General features: G+C 36.0%; 1 protein-coding gene across 2 annotated transcripts in view; it reads right to left on the bottom strand.

Annotated features, from left to right (window-relative positions):
* Positions 1 to 206: 206 nt before the first annotated feature.
* The window catches only part of SLC6A15 (solute carrier family 6 member 15), a 43,772-nt gene continuing 29,413 nt past the window's right edge, over positions 207 to 14,565 (bottom strand). For both annotated transcript variants that reach the window (XM_046012478.1, XM_046012477.1), the window contains 6 exons: positions 11,855 to 12,096; positions 11,556 to 11,748; positions 10,110 to 10,302; positions 7,159 to 7,318; positions 2,792 to 2,954; positions 207 to 1,569 (listed from right to left, as the gene is read on the bottom strand). In XM_046012478.1, coding sequence (XP_045868434.1) covers positions 1,198 to 1,569; positions 2,792 to 2,954; positions 7,159 to 7,318; positions 10,110 to 10,302; positions 11,556 to 11,748; positions 11,855 to 12,096 — 1,323 coding nt within the window. In that variant the 3' untranslated portion in view covers positions 207 to 1,197. The remainder of the gene's footprint in view (positions 1,570 to 2,791; positions 2,955 to 7,158; positions 7,319 to 10,109; positions 10,303 to 11,555; positions 11,749 to 11,854; positions 12,097 to 14,565) is intronic.

The following is a 14,565-nucleotide window of genomic DNA, read 5'->3' as shown; positions in this document are numbered from 1 at the left end:
AAGAACTGTGAGACTACGTTAGAACACCATTCAGTCATAGTACTCTGCTTCCCTTTTGTCTCTGAAGTGGTGGTAACTCTATTAATCAATCTATTAATCCCTCTTGGAATGCGATGATTAATTATTATGCAATGCCTAAGTGCTGGCTGAAATGCAAGACAATCCAACTCAGGTGATACAAGAAAAATCAGTGTAGAAAACAAACATCATTTTTAACTTCATTTATTTGTAGCTTAAAATGTAATGCCATACAATCTTAACAATCACTTAAAAAAGGATTTATATTTGCATAAAACAGAAGCAAAACAGAAAGATAGGAAATAAAATGCCATCTTGCTTCAAGTTTTCAAATCAGTACGTAGAGTACTAATATACATCTATATACATTGCAAGTATATATAAATATACTATGAGTAATCTTGAAACCACAATAAATATCAAGTAGGTTTTTAGGCACATGGCATAGGAAAATGCAGAATCTGCATAACTCTTGAGAGTGCTGAGTGACTCATTCTTAGATCATTTTCACACATATATTTTACACAAAATATACAACCATCGCCCACATGATCCCCAGTCACCCTCGAATCTAAACTGTCATCCAGCATTAGTGCCTTCTTATTCTTTGATACTATTGCTCTATACAGCTATTACATAAGAAAATATTTTGCAGTTTTCTTCAGTTAATTGCCTAAGAAGGTATCAATACTACCAAAATAAGTACAGCCTATCTACACAATATATTCACGGAAGTGTCTTAGAGGCACCAACTTACAGAACTGTTCATTGTAATACTGGGAGTTACCCTCAAGGCAAACGTAAATTTTAAATTATGCCATTTTTGAATGCCAATATTATTAAACCAGAAATTATTAGAAACTGAGGTAACACCTGTGTTTTTTTTTTTTCTTTTGAGATAGAAATGCTTGAAAAAACACCAGAAGTATTTTTAAAAATTCTGACAAGCCTGGACCTCAGTCACTATAAGCTCTGTCTGCAACTCTTTCTGCGCAAATGTAAACCGAAGAATCCGAAGGAATGCTCTAGTTGAATTTACATGTACTTAGGATTAAAGATCACAGCCAAGGAACACCTGAGATCGCCCTCTGGTAAGTGAAGCCTAATGCTTCTCTTAGTAGAGCCAATGTTCATTGATAACAATGAACCAAATAGAGCCCACTGGTATTTTCCTCCCAGCTACAAGTCAGATTCTGGCATATCCGGCATATCTGCCATCAAGTACCCTATTCCATATCGTCCATTGGGAGCAGTGTCCAGAGTAGGTGATCCACTCTGTTTTCGGTAAATATTTTTACCAAAATTTGGAGATGACATCTCGCTGGATATCTTCCCATGAATGAGGCTTGCATCATCTCCCTCTAAGTTTACAGGCTCTTTCAGGACCCTTCCTCTCTTATAGGTCACAGATGCTAAATTACCAGAACTGTTGTCTATTAGGTTGCAGTGACGAATGACAAAGACGGCTGGGACAGGGAGTATTGCCAGGACCATCAGCAAGATACAGACAACTAGTCCCCATGTTGGATAGCTCAGAAATTCTTCAGATGCCTGTGAAAGCCCCCCCCAAAAAAAATCATTATTGACAATCTTGCTCTGTAAGTACATGAAAAAAAATTATATTTGTCTCAGGTCTATAAGCAAAGAATCTTGTGATATGCTCTGACCAACAGAATGCTGCAGAAGTGACATCAATCAACTTTAAAGGCGAGGCTTTACAGGCCTTGCGAGTTCTGCCTCTATTCCGTGGGATGTTGCCCTGAGTCCATTATGCTAGGAAGAAGCCAAGAATGAAAGATTACAAAGAGAGTGACCGGCCCTCTGAGTTCAGTCAACTGTAGGAGTTAGCTCAAGTAAAACCTAGAGAAGAATGACCCAGTTCACCTGCAGAACGCTGAGAAATAGAAATGAGCACTGCTCTCAGTCGTTAAATCACATGGGTCACACTGTCTTTCTAAAATCTGAAAATCTAAATCTTGAAGCACACCTGGCCCCAACGGCTACAGTGAAGGTTAACAGACTTGCTAACGCCCCAGTCATGAATTTAGTTGTTATATAGAGTTATTGACCATAGAACAGTTCAAGGTCAGAGATATCTCTGAAAAATAAGCACTCTGGAGGAATGGGGTGGCTGGCTGATGGACATTGGAGAGGGTATGTGCAATGGTGAATGCTGTGAATTATGTGAGACTGATGAATCACAGAGCTGTACCCTGAAACAAATAATACACTGTATGTTAATAAAAACAAATAATTTTTTGAAAATATAAGCATTTGGATTTTATAACAATCAATATGTATCTTTATTATGATGTAGCTAATGCATCCTGAAAACAGAAATTGAAATTGTCATTGCTAATATATTTCCTTCAATATTTATTTCAGTTATGCCTTCATGGCTAATGCATAAGTTCTTGTTATATAGTATCTAGGATATGATTTCATTAGTTTATACAGGAAAAATATTCCTGGTGGTTTGTGCAATATGTTTTCTAGGGTCAAAGGCCCCATAATTATTGGTTCATCTATGGTGACATAAACACAGCTACTTGGTGAGAACCAAGTCCGTTTCTCACGTATTAAAAAAAATCTTCAATCTGTAACAAATCATGCATGGCTGGGGCCAAACAAAATATAAATCTCAAGATCCTTGCATTAAAAACAACACCATTCATTAAGCAGAAAATATAGTATGAAGAAAGCAAAAGACAAAAACCCCTAAAATAATATTTTACATATATTTTTCATCTAACTTCCTTATTTTCTATTTTACCTTATCTTCAATCCATGCATTATAGCCAGGAGGACTTAATCCCATATTCACGACGCTGGCTATTAGCAGTGACAATAGCATTAGAGGAGAAATGTATTTCCACATATAGTAGTAATATCTATTGGGAGCAAAGCCCAGCATATCTTTCAGGTCTTCCACAAATCTAAATAAAAAGAAAGCACTTAATTATGCCTCGAGTCAATTTTTCTATACTTTAAAAATGTGCATTATATCAACAGTTTGACAAGGGTTTAGCTAAGATACCCTATGACATTTATACAGAATCAAAAAATCATATTGGGAGATGACTTATAAATTAAGAACACTTATAAAGTAAAATGTAAACAGTTAAGTACTGTGAATTTTGTTTAGTGAAAGCCCTCTTAAACCAATTGCTGAAGGGTGTCTGGGTGGCTCAGTGGGTTAAGTTCCTGCTTTCAGCTCAGGTCACGATCCCAGAGTCCTGGGATTGAGTCCTGCATCAGGCTCCCTGCTCAGCAGGGGATCTTGCTGCTCCCTCTGCCCCTTCCCCACCTCTCTGCACCTATGCTCTCTCTCACACAAAAAATAAAATCTTTAAACCAATTTCTGAAAAGCCTCCCACTGATGACTTTCTACTCTATAAACACAATATTCACAATACATTAAAAATTCACTGTGTCAGGGCACCTGGGTGGCTGAGTCATTGGGCGTCTGCCTTGGGCTCAGGTCATGATCCCAGGGTCCTGGGATCAAGTCCTGCATCAGGCTCCCTGCTTGGTGGGAAGCCTGCTTCTCCGTCTCCCACTCCCCCTGCTTGTGTTCCCTCTCTTGCTGTGCCTCTCTCTGTCAAATAAATAAATAAAATCTTTTTTAAAAAATTCCTTGTGAAAAAAATTTGGAAGGGGAGGCGAACCATAAGAGACTATGGACTCTGAAAAACAACCTGAGGGTTTTGAAGGGTCAGGGGTGGGAGGTTGGGGGAACAGGTGGTGGGTAATGGGGAGGGCACGTTTTGCATGGAGTACTGGGTGTTGTGCAAAAAGAATGAATACTGTTACGCTGAAAAAAATAAATAAAATGGAAAAATATTATCCAAAAAAAAAAAAATTCCTTGTGTCTTTTTTTTTACTTAGCAATAATTACTTAAAGACATCCAGTTTCCAATCAGTGCTTACATAATGTAAACTTTCACTTCTTGTCATCGTCTGTTTAAATTGGAAGAAGGTCCACACACTGCAACTGACTGATGTATTTCTCAAACTCCTTGTTCATCTCTACGTTCCTCTCACATGTCTTTTTTGTTTCTTCCAATTTTTTTATTCAATCGGCTGGACACTTTATACCATAGGAATCCCAGAGTCTGGATTTTGCTATTACATCCACACAGTGTTGCTTCACAAGCACATCTGATCCTCCTACTTCCTGTAGATTAGTACTTAGACCTAGTAACTATTAGGCTTATGTTGTTGTTTTAAGTAAGGTTATTATGGTGTTATTTACGTGAAATAAAGTTCACCCTTTCAGGTATATTACGTTAATACTGACAAGGCATAGTCATTACATAGTGGTCTATATCCCTCATTGTTTGTCTAGAGATAATCACCGCCCACCCACCAGTGCTTGCACCAATGTTCCAGTAGATAATTTTGTTGTGTAAAGACAGTTCTCTAGCAGAAACTTCCAGAGAGCTCATAGTAACTCTATTTCCTAATTTCTCGTATGTTCATAATTGTCTGTCTCTGGCCACTATGCTTGAACGTGAGAGTTGCCGGTTGAAAAGCCTGTCGCTTATGTTTCTTTCCTTGAGAGTTGTAAATATTTCTAACTACCTAATATTGTTACACAAAGTTTGTTGACTATCAGACTGTTCCCTCATAAATAATTTTGACTGTTTTGTTAGTTAGCGTTTTGCTTGGATGGACTTTTTTCTTTATTTTTTTTCCCTTTTTTTTTTTTGTCTTGAAGTAAGAGCCTAGACTACGTCCGGGTGTTGGCTTATGTCTATTTTTCGAAGTGTATCATGTGCCCTTTCAACATCCAGGTTGTCACTTATTTCAGGCAAGTTTTTCAATTACAGCATTCAGTATTGCTCTGGCCACTGTTTTTAGAGAACTTTATTGTTGTACACATGTGGAGTCATCTTTAACTCCTGTTCCTATTCCTTTTCTTAACTCCTTTGTTATTTCTCCTCCTTTTTAAAGAGTTTATTTATTTGAGAGAGAGATAGATAGTGAGAGAGTGTGAGCAAGGGGGAGTGGGAGGAGCAGACTCCCTGCTGAGCAGGAAGCCTGCGATGGGACTTGATCCCAGGACTCCCGGCTCACAACCTGAGCCCAAGTCAGACGCCCGACGACTGAGCCACCCAGGCGCCCCTGGTATTTCTTCTTGATTAAAAAAAGTATTTTTTGATTAAAAAAATTATTCCTCCTTTCTAGCTTCTAATTCTTGTGGAACTAGCCATTGTGCTTATTGTTGTTGTGTTTTTAATCCGATCATCATTTCTGAATATTATTATTCACATTCTTATTCACATTTCCTGAGTTCTATCACCTGTTTTCAAATCTCCCTTTTCTCTAATTCTCATATTTCTTGATTTTTAAACAACTGATATATGCTATTCTTTTTCTTCTTGAAAAATATATTTCAACTCATTTTTGAAATATAGTTAGTTTTCCATCGATTTTGCTTGTGTGCTTTTGTTGTCTGCAGGGACCTATTCTGCTCCTTTCCTCTTTTCAAAAACATTTTTTCTTAAGATTTGACCATATTCAAGTAAATAAATTTTCCTGTTTTTTGAGACACTAAGATATACACTAAAAAATGGCAGAGCAGTTTTTTGGCATTTTCAAAAAAGAGTTTTCTATCATGGAAGGTTATTGTTAGGCTCGTAGGCAATGTATGCAGAGTACATTACCTCATATACAGTAGGAATTTAATAGGTGCACAGATCGTAGGAATTTAATAGATATCAGTTTAATAACTACCATTGGTAGTAGTATCACTTCTGCTGTTGTTAACTATTATTATTCAAAGACATCAACTACTAAAAAGAGATAATTTGTACTATGCCTATTGTAAATTACAAACTGTGTAAATGGAAATCTAAATTATGACCTTATTGATCCACAGATCAGTCCAATAATAATACCAAATTCCAACACAGTTCAAGTTAGGAGTTAGGAATATCTTGGTAGAGTATAGAGATACCTAATTTTGAAATTAAGGTCTAAATTACAATCCTGGCTCTATAACTAATACACTTGTTCTCCTGTACAAGCAAGGCCAATTTTCCACCTATAATATGGATGATAATAGTTACCACAGGGTATTTTTATGAGGATTCAGATTTAATGTACATCAAACAGCTATTATTTCTATTGCCATATAGTACATGATTATTAAAAGTAAGTCTCCCTCCCCTTCCTTGCCTGGAGCTTTTGACACTAATAAAAACACTCACCAACCTTGTCACAAAGCTCATTCAATACCAGTAACATTCTCTATGTTGTTTAAGAGAACTCTGGTCTCCATGCAACACATTCGTCCTTCACACAGACCTCTAATAAGCCTGCCAATCTTATTGCCTTAGTCCATATATGTTAACTAACGCCAACAATTTTTAAAAATAGTGTACAAAACCTCCAGTAACATTTTTCTTCTGAGATTACTCTAGCGCCTCATTTCACTCCAAGTATATATACTTTTCACATCAAGCAGGTATATAATTTAGAGGTTTAGGCATCTAGTTGTTCAAGTAATGACTCCACATGAACATGAAGTTTGTGCATACTAAATGCCACACATGCCTCAGAGCAAGATAGATCATTTCCCAAAACTGACCTGCTACGTAGGACGTTATGTAGCATAATAAAATAAGGCATTATGTACCATAATAATAAAATAAAATTCCTCCCGTAAAAGAGATTAGCAAAGTAATTAGGAAGGCAGGATTTAAAGTTAAGCAGAGACAGCTATGAATCCCAGGTGTGCCTCTGCCCAGGTGATGAGCAAGTCACATGGGGTATCTCATAAGCCTGAGAAATGTGAAATATGGACAATAATAATAACCTAAAACAATTTAACAAGGTTTTTGGAGCATAGCCATTACTCACTAGATCCTGGAAGTTACTATTTAATAACTAGAATTAAATCAAAACTTCAGAATCCGAGATTATATTGCCATCTGCACAATTCTATCTAATCACCTAATAGGGGAATATACTTTACTAAAAAGGATTGAACAAAGAAGAGCATACAAAAGATTTGATTTTGTTGCAAAGACTTTTTCCCTCTAGTCATTTACCTCCTCTTCTAAATGAAAAAGATATAATTGGTCTTCCCAATACAGAGATGAAAAATGAATGCTTAAAAGCAAATATACTTACTTATCTATGCCATAAACAAAGGATACAGCAATATTCTCCAAAATAACTACAATTAGCAGAGGCAGTGTAGCAGAATAATCATCAAACATTGTAACGAAGTAATTTCCAGAGCGTTGCACAAATATCAGGCCGATACAAAATGCCAGAAGACAACAGATAACTGTACAAAAGAAATAGATGAAAAAATTAAGTTTTTTATTAAGTCCAGTCTTTTAAATTTAATTATGAGTTATGGCATGCAATCATTGTGGTCTTCATTTTTATAACTTGTCCATGATAAAAACAGGCAACACCTTTCCTGATACTATGCAATATAATACATTGGGAGTTTCCTGGATTTAGCCCCATATTTAATATGAATCCATTGTAAGAAAGTGACCTTTGACCAGCTACTATTACTGTAAGAGCTTAAAGAGATTTCTATAATATTCCTATATTTATGTGAGACTCTGTTCTCTCACACACTTTAGTAGAGAAGCTTTCAAAAATAAAAGATGAGAGGTGTCTGGTGGCTTAGTTGTTGGGCGTCTGACTTCGGCTCAGGTCATGATCCCAGGGTTCTGGGATTGAGCCCCATATCGGGCTCCTTGCTTAGCGGGAAGCCTGCTTTGCCCTCTCCCACTCCCCCTGCTTGTGTTCCCTCTCTCGCCGTGTCTCTGTCAAATAAATAAGTAAAAAGTTGTTTTTTTTTTTAAATAAATAACTAATACAAAATGACTGTGTTCTATTTCTTAGCCACCTTTAAGCAGAGATGTAAAAGTAGCAGAGCAGGTACTGGCTGTTTGGGAGGGGAGAAAACAGACATCCTTGGGTTCAATCACATGGCGGTTCCCTAATAGTCTCGTAAGTACGGGTTAAGTGAAGTCATCACCTCCATCTCTTAAGCACAATGCTAGTAGTATGAGTCCCATCATATATAAATGGATGTTATACATAAACATACAATGTAGAGAAGGAAAAGTAACAGTTACTTGGAGTCTGTCACATGTGGAAATATTTAAATGCTTGTCCCCATGTATGGCACACAAAGTCTCAGGATAGAAGCGACAGGGCTTGAACCATTGGCTTGTGTCACGTTCACTCTCGCCTACTTACACTGTGGTACATGGTGAACATGAAGAAAGCATATTCTAGTTGGTATAGATAGTAAGAGATTTGCTGGAGGTTTGAGAGTAAAAGGTTGGTAAGTAAGTTACTTATCTAAGTCCTACTGTACTATCAGAGAAGACGAAAGCACATCTGGCCAAGGTGATGGAGGAACGTTTCATCACTGCGAAATATGACTTTATGTATAGACGTGATCCCAGAGACAGGTGATGGGAAAAGAGAGGACGTTCCCCTTTGTTCTGACCAAACAGGGTCTCCAGTGGGGTTCACCAAATACTACCTTGTGTGTTTTTTCCCACTATGCTGTCGCTGTTCCCTTACTTTTGCAAGCCCTCTTATTATAGGAGGGTTTAGATATGGGGCAAAGATGAGGAAAGCAGCAAAGATGCTATGTAGTACGCACATCAGGCGGGATACTGTAGCCTTGAATTCAATAGGAACTTCAGAAGTGGAGACTGCCTTTTTGGGGAGAAGATAAGGAAGTTTCCCACTTAATGTCCAGCTGAGTAGAGGATATTAAGACATAAGTATTCAACAAACTGTTGAAATTGTTTTACACACACATGCACAAACTTAGCAGAGTGGTAATTAATAAAGATACGTATTTTGAAGGTTATTTACACAGACATAATTTATTACTAAATCTTTCAGAGCTAAAAACAGAACTTTGAGGATCTATATACTACCGCCCAGCATTCAATATCATAAAGATATAGATACAGATATAGAAATATTTCCCAATTTGTTTTTGCATCACTTGCCAACACTATGCTGCACTCTGGTCTGGCTGGCTTACTTAACTGTTCCCTTTATCTCTGCTTATATATGTTAAAATAAAGCTATTATTAAAGCTCTTCTCTGACCACTGCAAGACTCTTCCCCCTTTCCAATTCAACTGCCATCCCATTCACTGATAGTTCCATCACATATTCAGATGACCCTCACAGCGTCTTAATTCCTGTAACATGTTAAATCGCTACTATGCCATTTATCAGTATATTACATGGTGTAAGTCTTATGTACCAGATTTGGTTTTGTGATCAGTACTATTATTTTTGGAGACAAGGCTCTCCTATATCTCTCTTTTATAATTTCTCTTATATCCTTCAAATGCAAGGGTGGTGCAGTACGAAATGGAATTTCATTTTTTTTTTTTTAAGATTTTATTTATTTGACAGAGAGAGAGCACAAGCAGGGAGAGCGGCAGGCTGTGGGAGAAGGAAAAGTAGGCTCCCCTGCAGAGCAGGGAGCCCAAAGTGGGGCTTGATCCCAGAACCCTGGGATCATGACCCAAGCTAAAGGCAGTCACCCAACCAACTGAGCCACGCAGGAGCCCCCAAAACTGGTACCTTAATAATTGCTTGCAGATTGGACTTATAATAACTGTCAATATTGATTATTTTATTTTCTTTCCTACTATTTCCTAGATATTAACTACTAGTAGGCTACAAGGGCAATTTTATATGAGAACTGAACATGCGTTTATCAATTTCAATGATGCACTTTTTGGAAAAAGAATATTGGATCTGAAATTTTAAAAATAATTACTTGTTTCATTTACAAAATTAGATATTCTGTGACTTCATTCTATTCATGATAGATTCATGATAGTGACATTACTATTAATAAAAAGTAATATAATAAGTAATCACAAATAAATAATATAATACACATTGAATCTATCATTTACATTGTATATAACATAGAAATAAAATAAGAAATAATAGTAATACATATTAATAACTGGGCATTAACAAAACACTTTCCATTTCCATCTGTGACCTTCCACCAAGAGAAAATGGACTGTATCAGCTCAATGAGAAGTCAAATACTTAAAAACTCACCAGTAAGTATTTCTTTCCTCACTTTGAAAGTGTCCACAACAGGCGTGATGATCCCTTCAATGGTTCCAAACATGCTGCCAAGCCCTAGATTTACCAGCATGAGGAAGAACATCACTGACCAGAAGGGGGAGGCAGGGAAATGTGTCATGGCTTCTGTAAAGGCAATGAAAGCTAAACCAGTCCCTTGAACAGCCTGTAAATGATACAAAACAGCAACATTAGTACTGAGCAGTATTAAGGGATGGCCATATATATCAGTCACAGAGGGGAGGGAATGCTCAGAACAATGCTTGGCAGTTACTGGAAATAGATAGGCTGATAGCATGCTGTCTCCTGAGAAACTGCCTCAAAAGAAAGGTTGATTGTGTTATTTCATAAAAACAACAGATAGACCAGAATTTAAAAAGGAAAAGAACAAAAACTTTAAAGGCGAAGTTAGTAAGTAAATTTTTCTTTATTTTTGAATTCTTTTGAATTCAAAATTTTTATGATTTTTATGATAGCTCCATCCATAACTTCCTGCACGTGAGTCTTTATGTTTTGTCTTATGTATAGTGTACACTTTTCTCCATTATATTTCCTTTTTGGCAATAGAGCAAAAGGGCAATGACCAATACAGTAACACTTATTAATGTTCACCTGTTTCATGTTTATTAAAATAAAGTAAATAAATTATATAAATTTATTATATAATAAAGTAAATTAAAATAAAATTTTTTTAGCTAAAGAAAAGGAGTTAATCGTGACTCGTCAAACATAACTATTAAAATGGCTAAATATCAGTTATGTGTCCAAATAATTGTGCAATATAAAAATGATAGTCATAATTTAAATTTTGTATTAAAGATCAGAGGGACGCCTGGGTGGCTTAGTCATTTAAGCGGCTACCTTCGGCTCAGGTCATGATCCCAGCATCCTGGGATTGAGTCCCACATCGGGCTCCTTGCCTTGCTTCTCCCTCTGCCTCTGCCTGCCACTCTGCCCGCCTGTCCGCTAGCTCTCTCGCGCGCATTCTCTCTCTCTCTCTCTACAAATAAATAAATAAATCTTAAAAAAAAAAAAATCAGACCAGGAAAAGTATCAGACTAATTTCATTTTCTATGACAAAAATCAATTTATATTCGTATTTTGTAATTTGACAGCTGAATCAGTGAGAAGGCTTTTTAAAGTAAAGGAAATATTTATAATTTAAGTACATTCTTTTGATTTCTCTCATTTTTTCTTCTTTACTTGTTTGTTTTGTTCCTTAAATTCACAACATGTTAACTAACTGGAATTAAAATAAAAACTTTAAAAGTATGTTCTCTGAAATAAAAAATGTGAATCTTGAAAGAGCATAATCTTCCACCGGCATTTGAAAGGTCATTTTCCTAAAAGAAGTCTTCTGGATAATGTGTATTTTACCCGAGTGATAATTACTGTATTGCTTAAACAGAGGCTACTCACTTTATTTAGCTCATCCTCGATTTGACAGGAATTGAGATGAAGAGCAGGAAATTCTTCTTCTTTCACTTTTCGAATGATGTCATAAACTAAATGATAATCTTCTGCAGTAACGGATGAAAGGTTGATATGATGAGGAATAATATCCTTACTAATATTGCCCATTTTCAAAAATCTTACGATCATTTTGGAATTTCTGAAAAATAGAACAACATGATGAATGAACATCTATGGGTCTGGTGGGGGGTAATACTTTTTATATAATTATACCATCAAAAGCTAAAGGAAATTAATATTCATACTCTGCTATGCATTTCTCATTTATGACATTTGCTTTAAAGCCCAGAACTGCAAACACCACCAATGTTGCCAGGACGGATGTAAAAAAATTAATGAAGGACACCAGAACAGCATCAAAGTGGCAGTTGTTGTCTCTTTTGTTGTAGCTTGAAAAGGCGATGACGCCACCAAATCCCAGACCTAAGGCAAAGAACACCTGAGTAGCAGCTTCTCTCCAGACCTTGGGTTCCAGCATCATTTCAAGCTGTTTAAAATTAAACATAATAGAAGTCAGCTGCAAAATAGTACTTCAGAAAAATCTACACGGAATTAGTTCTACTATCTAAATATATCATAATGATATTTATGCACCCAAAGTTTATTGAAACTGGGGGAATAATCTGTTCTTAGTAAAAATAACAAAGTTTTCACTTATTAGTGAGACAAGAAATATGAGTAAGAAAAACTAAAGACAATCGTGTAGATGGAGATTTTACTCAAATGGAGACTTTCTACTTCTAGAGGAATGTTTAAGTTATCTTTAAAACAAATCAAAAGGACTATTTTAAAATTAACTATCTTCAAATCATTTCCTATTTAAGTCTTTGTTTTCTTTCCAAAGCGAAATAAGTTAATTACCAATAAAATCTAATTATTTACCTAACACCCTACGTTTTGCGTTTTGGGGGTAGTCTAATAGTCAAGGCAGATAATAAGCAGATTATAAGCTTGGGAGAGTTGACTATTTGTACTTCACATATTCACGTATGTATTAGGCATTCCTTTCAATAGTTCTCTGAGAGCTTTTTCTTTGAAAATTGAAGCACTTCAACTTCATCATCTCTAAGACCCTTTTGGAGTCAAACATCTACAGTTCTGAACCTGTGCTGAACATATATTTCAAGGAACTCTGCTTTACTTCTTGGACAATTATCACTGTACATAATCCAACTTTTTAAATGGAACAATTAATATTAGCCATATCTGACCCAGATGTCAATAAACAGGTTTGATTTGAGTAACTAAAGTGTCTAAATTGGTATTTTATCTCTTTTTACTATTGCAATGAGATTGCCTTCACTGGGGGCAATGTCAAATGTGGCTAAGAAGATGAGTTCCACAGTTTCAGATCCTGAGTCTGCCATTTAATCACCTGTAAATGGTGTAATCTCGAGTAAGGGGTAGCTCTCCCTGAGTTTCAGCTTCTTCAACTGAAGACGGGCACTCCCAAGCCATATGGCAGTCTATCGCATTCTCTACCACACTCTAAGTGTTCAATAATTGTTGATGTATATGGGCTGTACTGGAAGGAATACTGATAACGACTTTGTATGGATTATTTCATTTAATCTTCAAAACAATCAATGAAATTTGTTGTTACCATTATCTGAACCTTTAACCTGCTTAAAGTTACACAACAGTTCTGGGGTTGAGAGGAAATATGAATCAAAGTAGACTCCAAAATGCACATTTTCTCAAATGTTAGGATTTTTTTTTTGTTCGAATTTAGTTACTAGGATTTAATTATTTCTGTTATTAGTTACTAGGATATATTGCCCAATTTCAGTTCAATTTATCAGTTTTAGTGACTGTTACCAAAATAGAATATAATAGAATATTATATAATATTATAATAGTGTTATTATAGGCAGACATCAAACATAATCACAACTATATTTATAATTTCTTAAAATTTAACTGAAATATGCATACTGTTTGTTGATCGCGTTGCTACATTACCATTCTATCATTAATACTGATCTCAAATACACTCAACTATCTCTCTCTACTTTAACCACTAGATGGCAGGCAACACCCATTTACTAAAGTCATTATTCGGCTTCCTTCCAATTTGGGAACTAAATCTCCATTCTCTGCTTTGCGGATAGTTTGTGTGCTTTACTTTCTCCCTTGGACAAACAATGTAAATTAGAAAGTAATTGAGGGGCACCTGGGTGGTAACTGAAATACCACCCAGTATTTGAAAGTAATTGAAATTGAAATTGAAAGTAAGTAATTGAAAACTTATCGTTATTATGACCTAACACAGAATTTTATCTATAGTCAATGAAAAGTGAGCTGAGGAACGAATTAACTTTAATAGTGATTCCTAGTCCCAAGTTAAAATGTCAATAATGCCACAGTTTTAAATATGGGGCCATGTAAAAGTGTCATATCAAAGTAGCTGAATCCTAAGATAGCTATTTAAAACAAATATTTAGAATTATGTCACAAGCAATTGCCAACTTATATAAGGTGATATTCCAGAAGTTCATACCAAAGCTGGTTGTTTTAAAATCAGCAATCTTTTAGATATTACAATATAAATATTTTTCATCCATAAATGTGGCCCATTTAAAGCCAATTTAAATTCTAATGCAAGCTGAAGTCTATATATCTTAACGAGCAATTCACTGAGGAGTTCCAACAACTCTAAATGCTAACCCCAGACTTTTGAATTAGCCAAGAAAATCAGATACCAGTGGCAGCATTTTTGCTAGTAGAGAATGAACACTAAGCTGAAACCTGATACCCAAAGAACACAGCCTCTTTTACATAGTATCCAGGCAGCTGCCAGGAGTGACAAAGAATTCCAGGAAAGCTAATTTCTGCCCAAATCCCACAGCATGATGCTGGCTGCACAATCACCCTTCAGGTAACTTCCAGTTTCTGAACTAATTTTGAAACCTTACCTTTACAACTCCATGTCTGCCTATAATAGTGTTAGTGAACT

The sequence above is a fragment of the Meles meles genome, chromosome 7, assembly GCF_922984935.1.
Source record: "Meles meles chromosome 7, mMelMel3.1 paternal haplotype, whole genome shotgun sequence".
Taxonomy (NCBI): domain Eukaryota; kingdom Metazoa; phylum Chordata; class Mammalia; order Carnivora; family Mustelidae; genus Meles; species Meles meles.
Note: the sequence above shows the minus strand (reverse complement) of the source record. Positions and strands in the feature narration are given on the sequence as shown.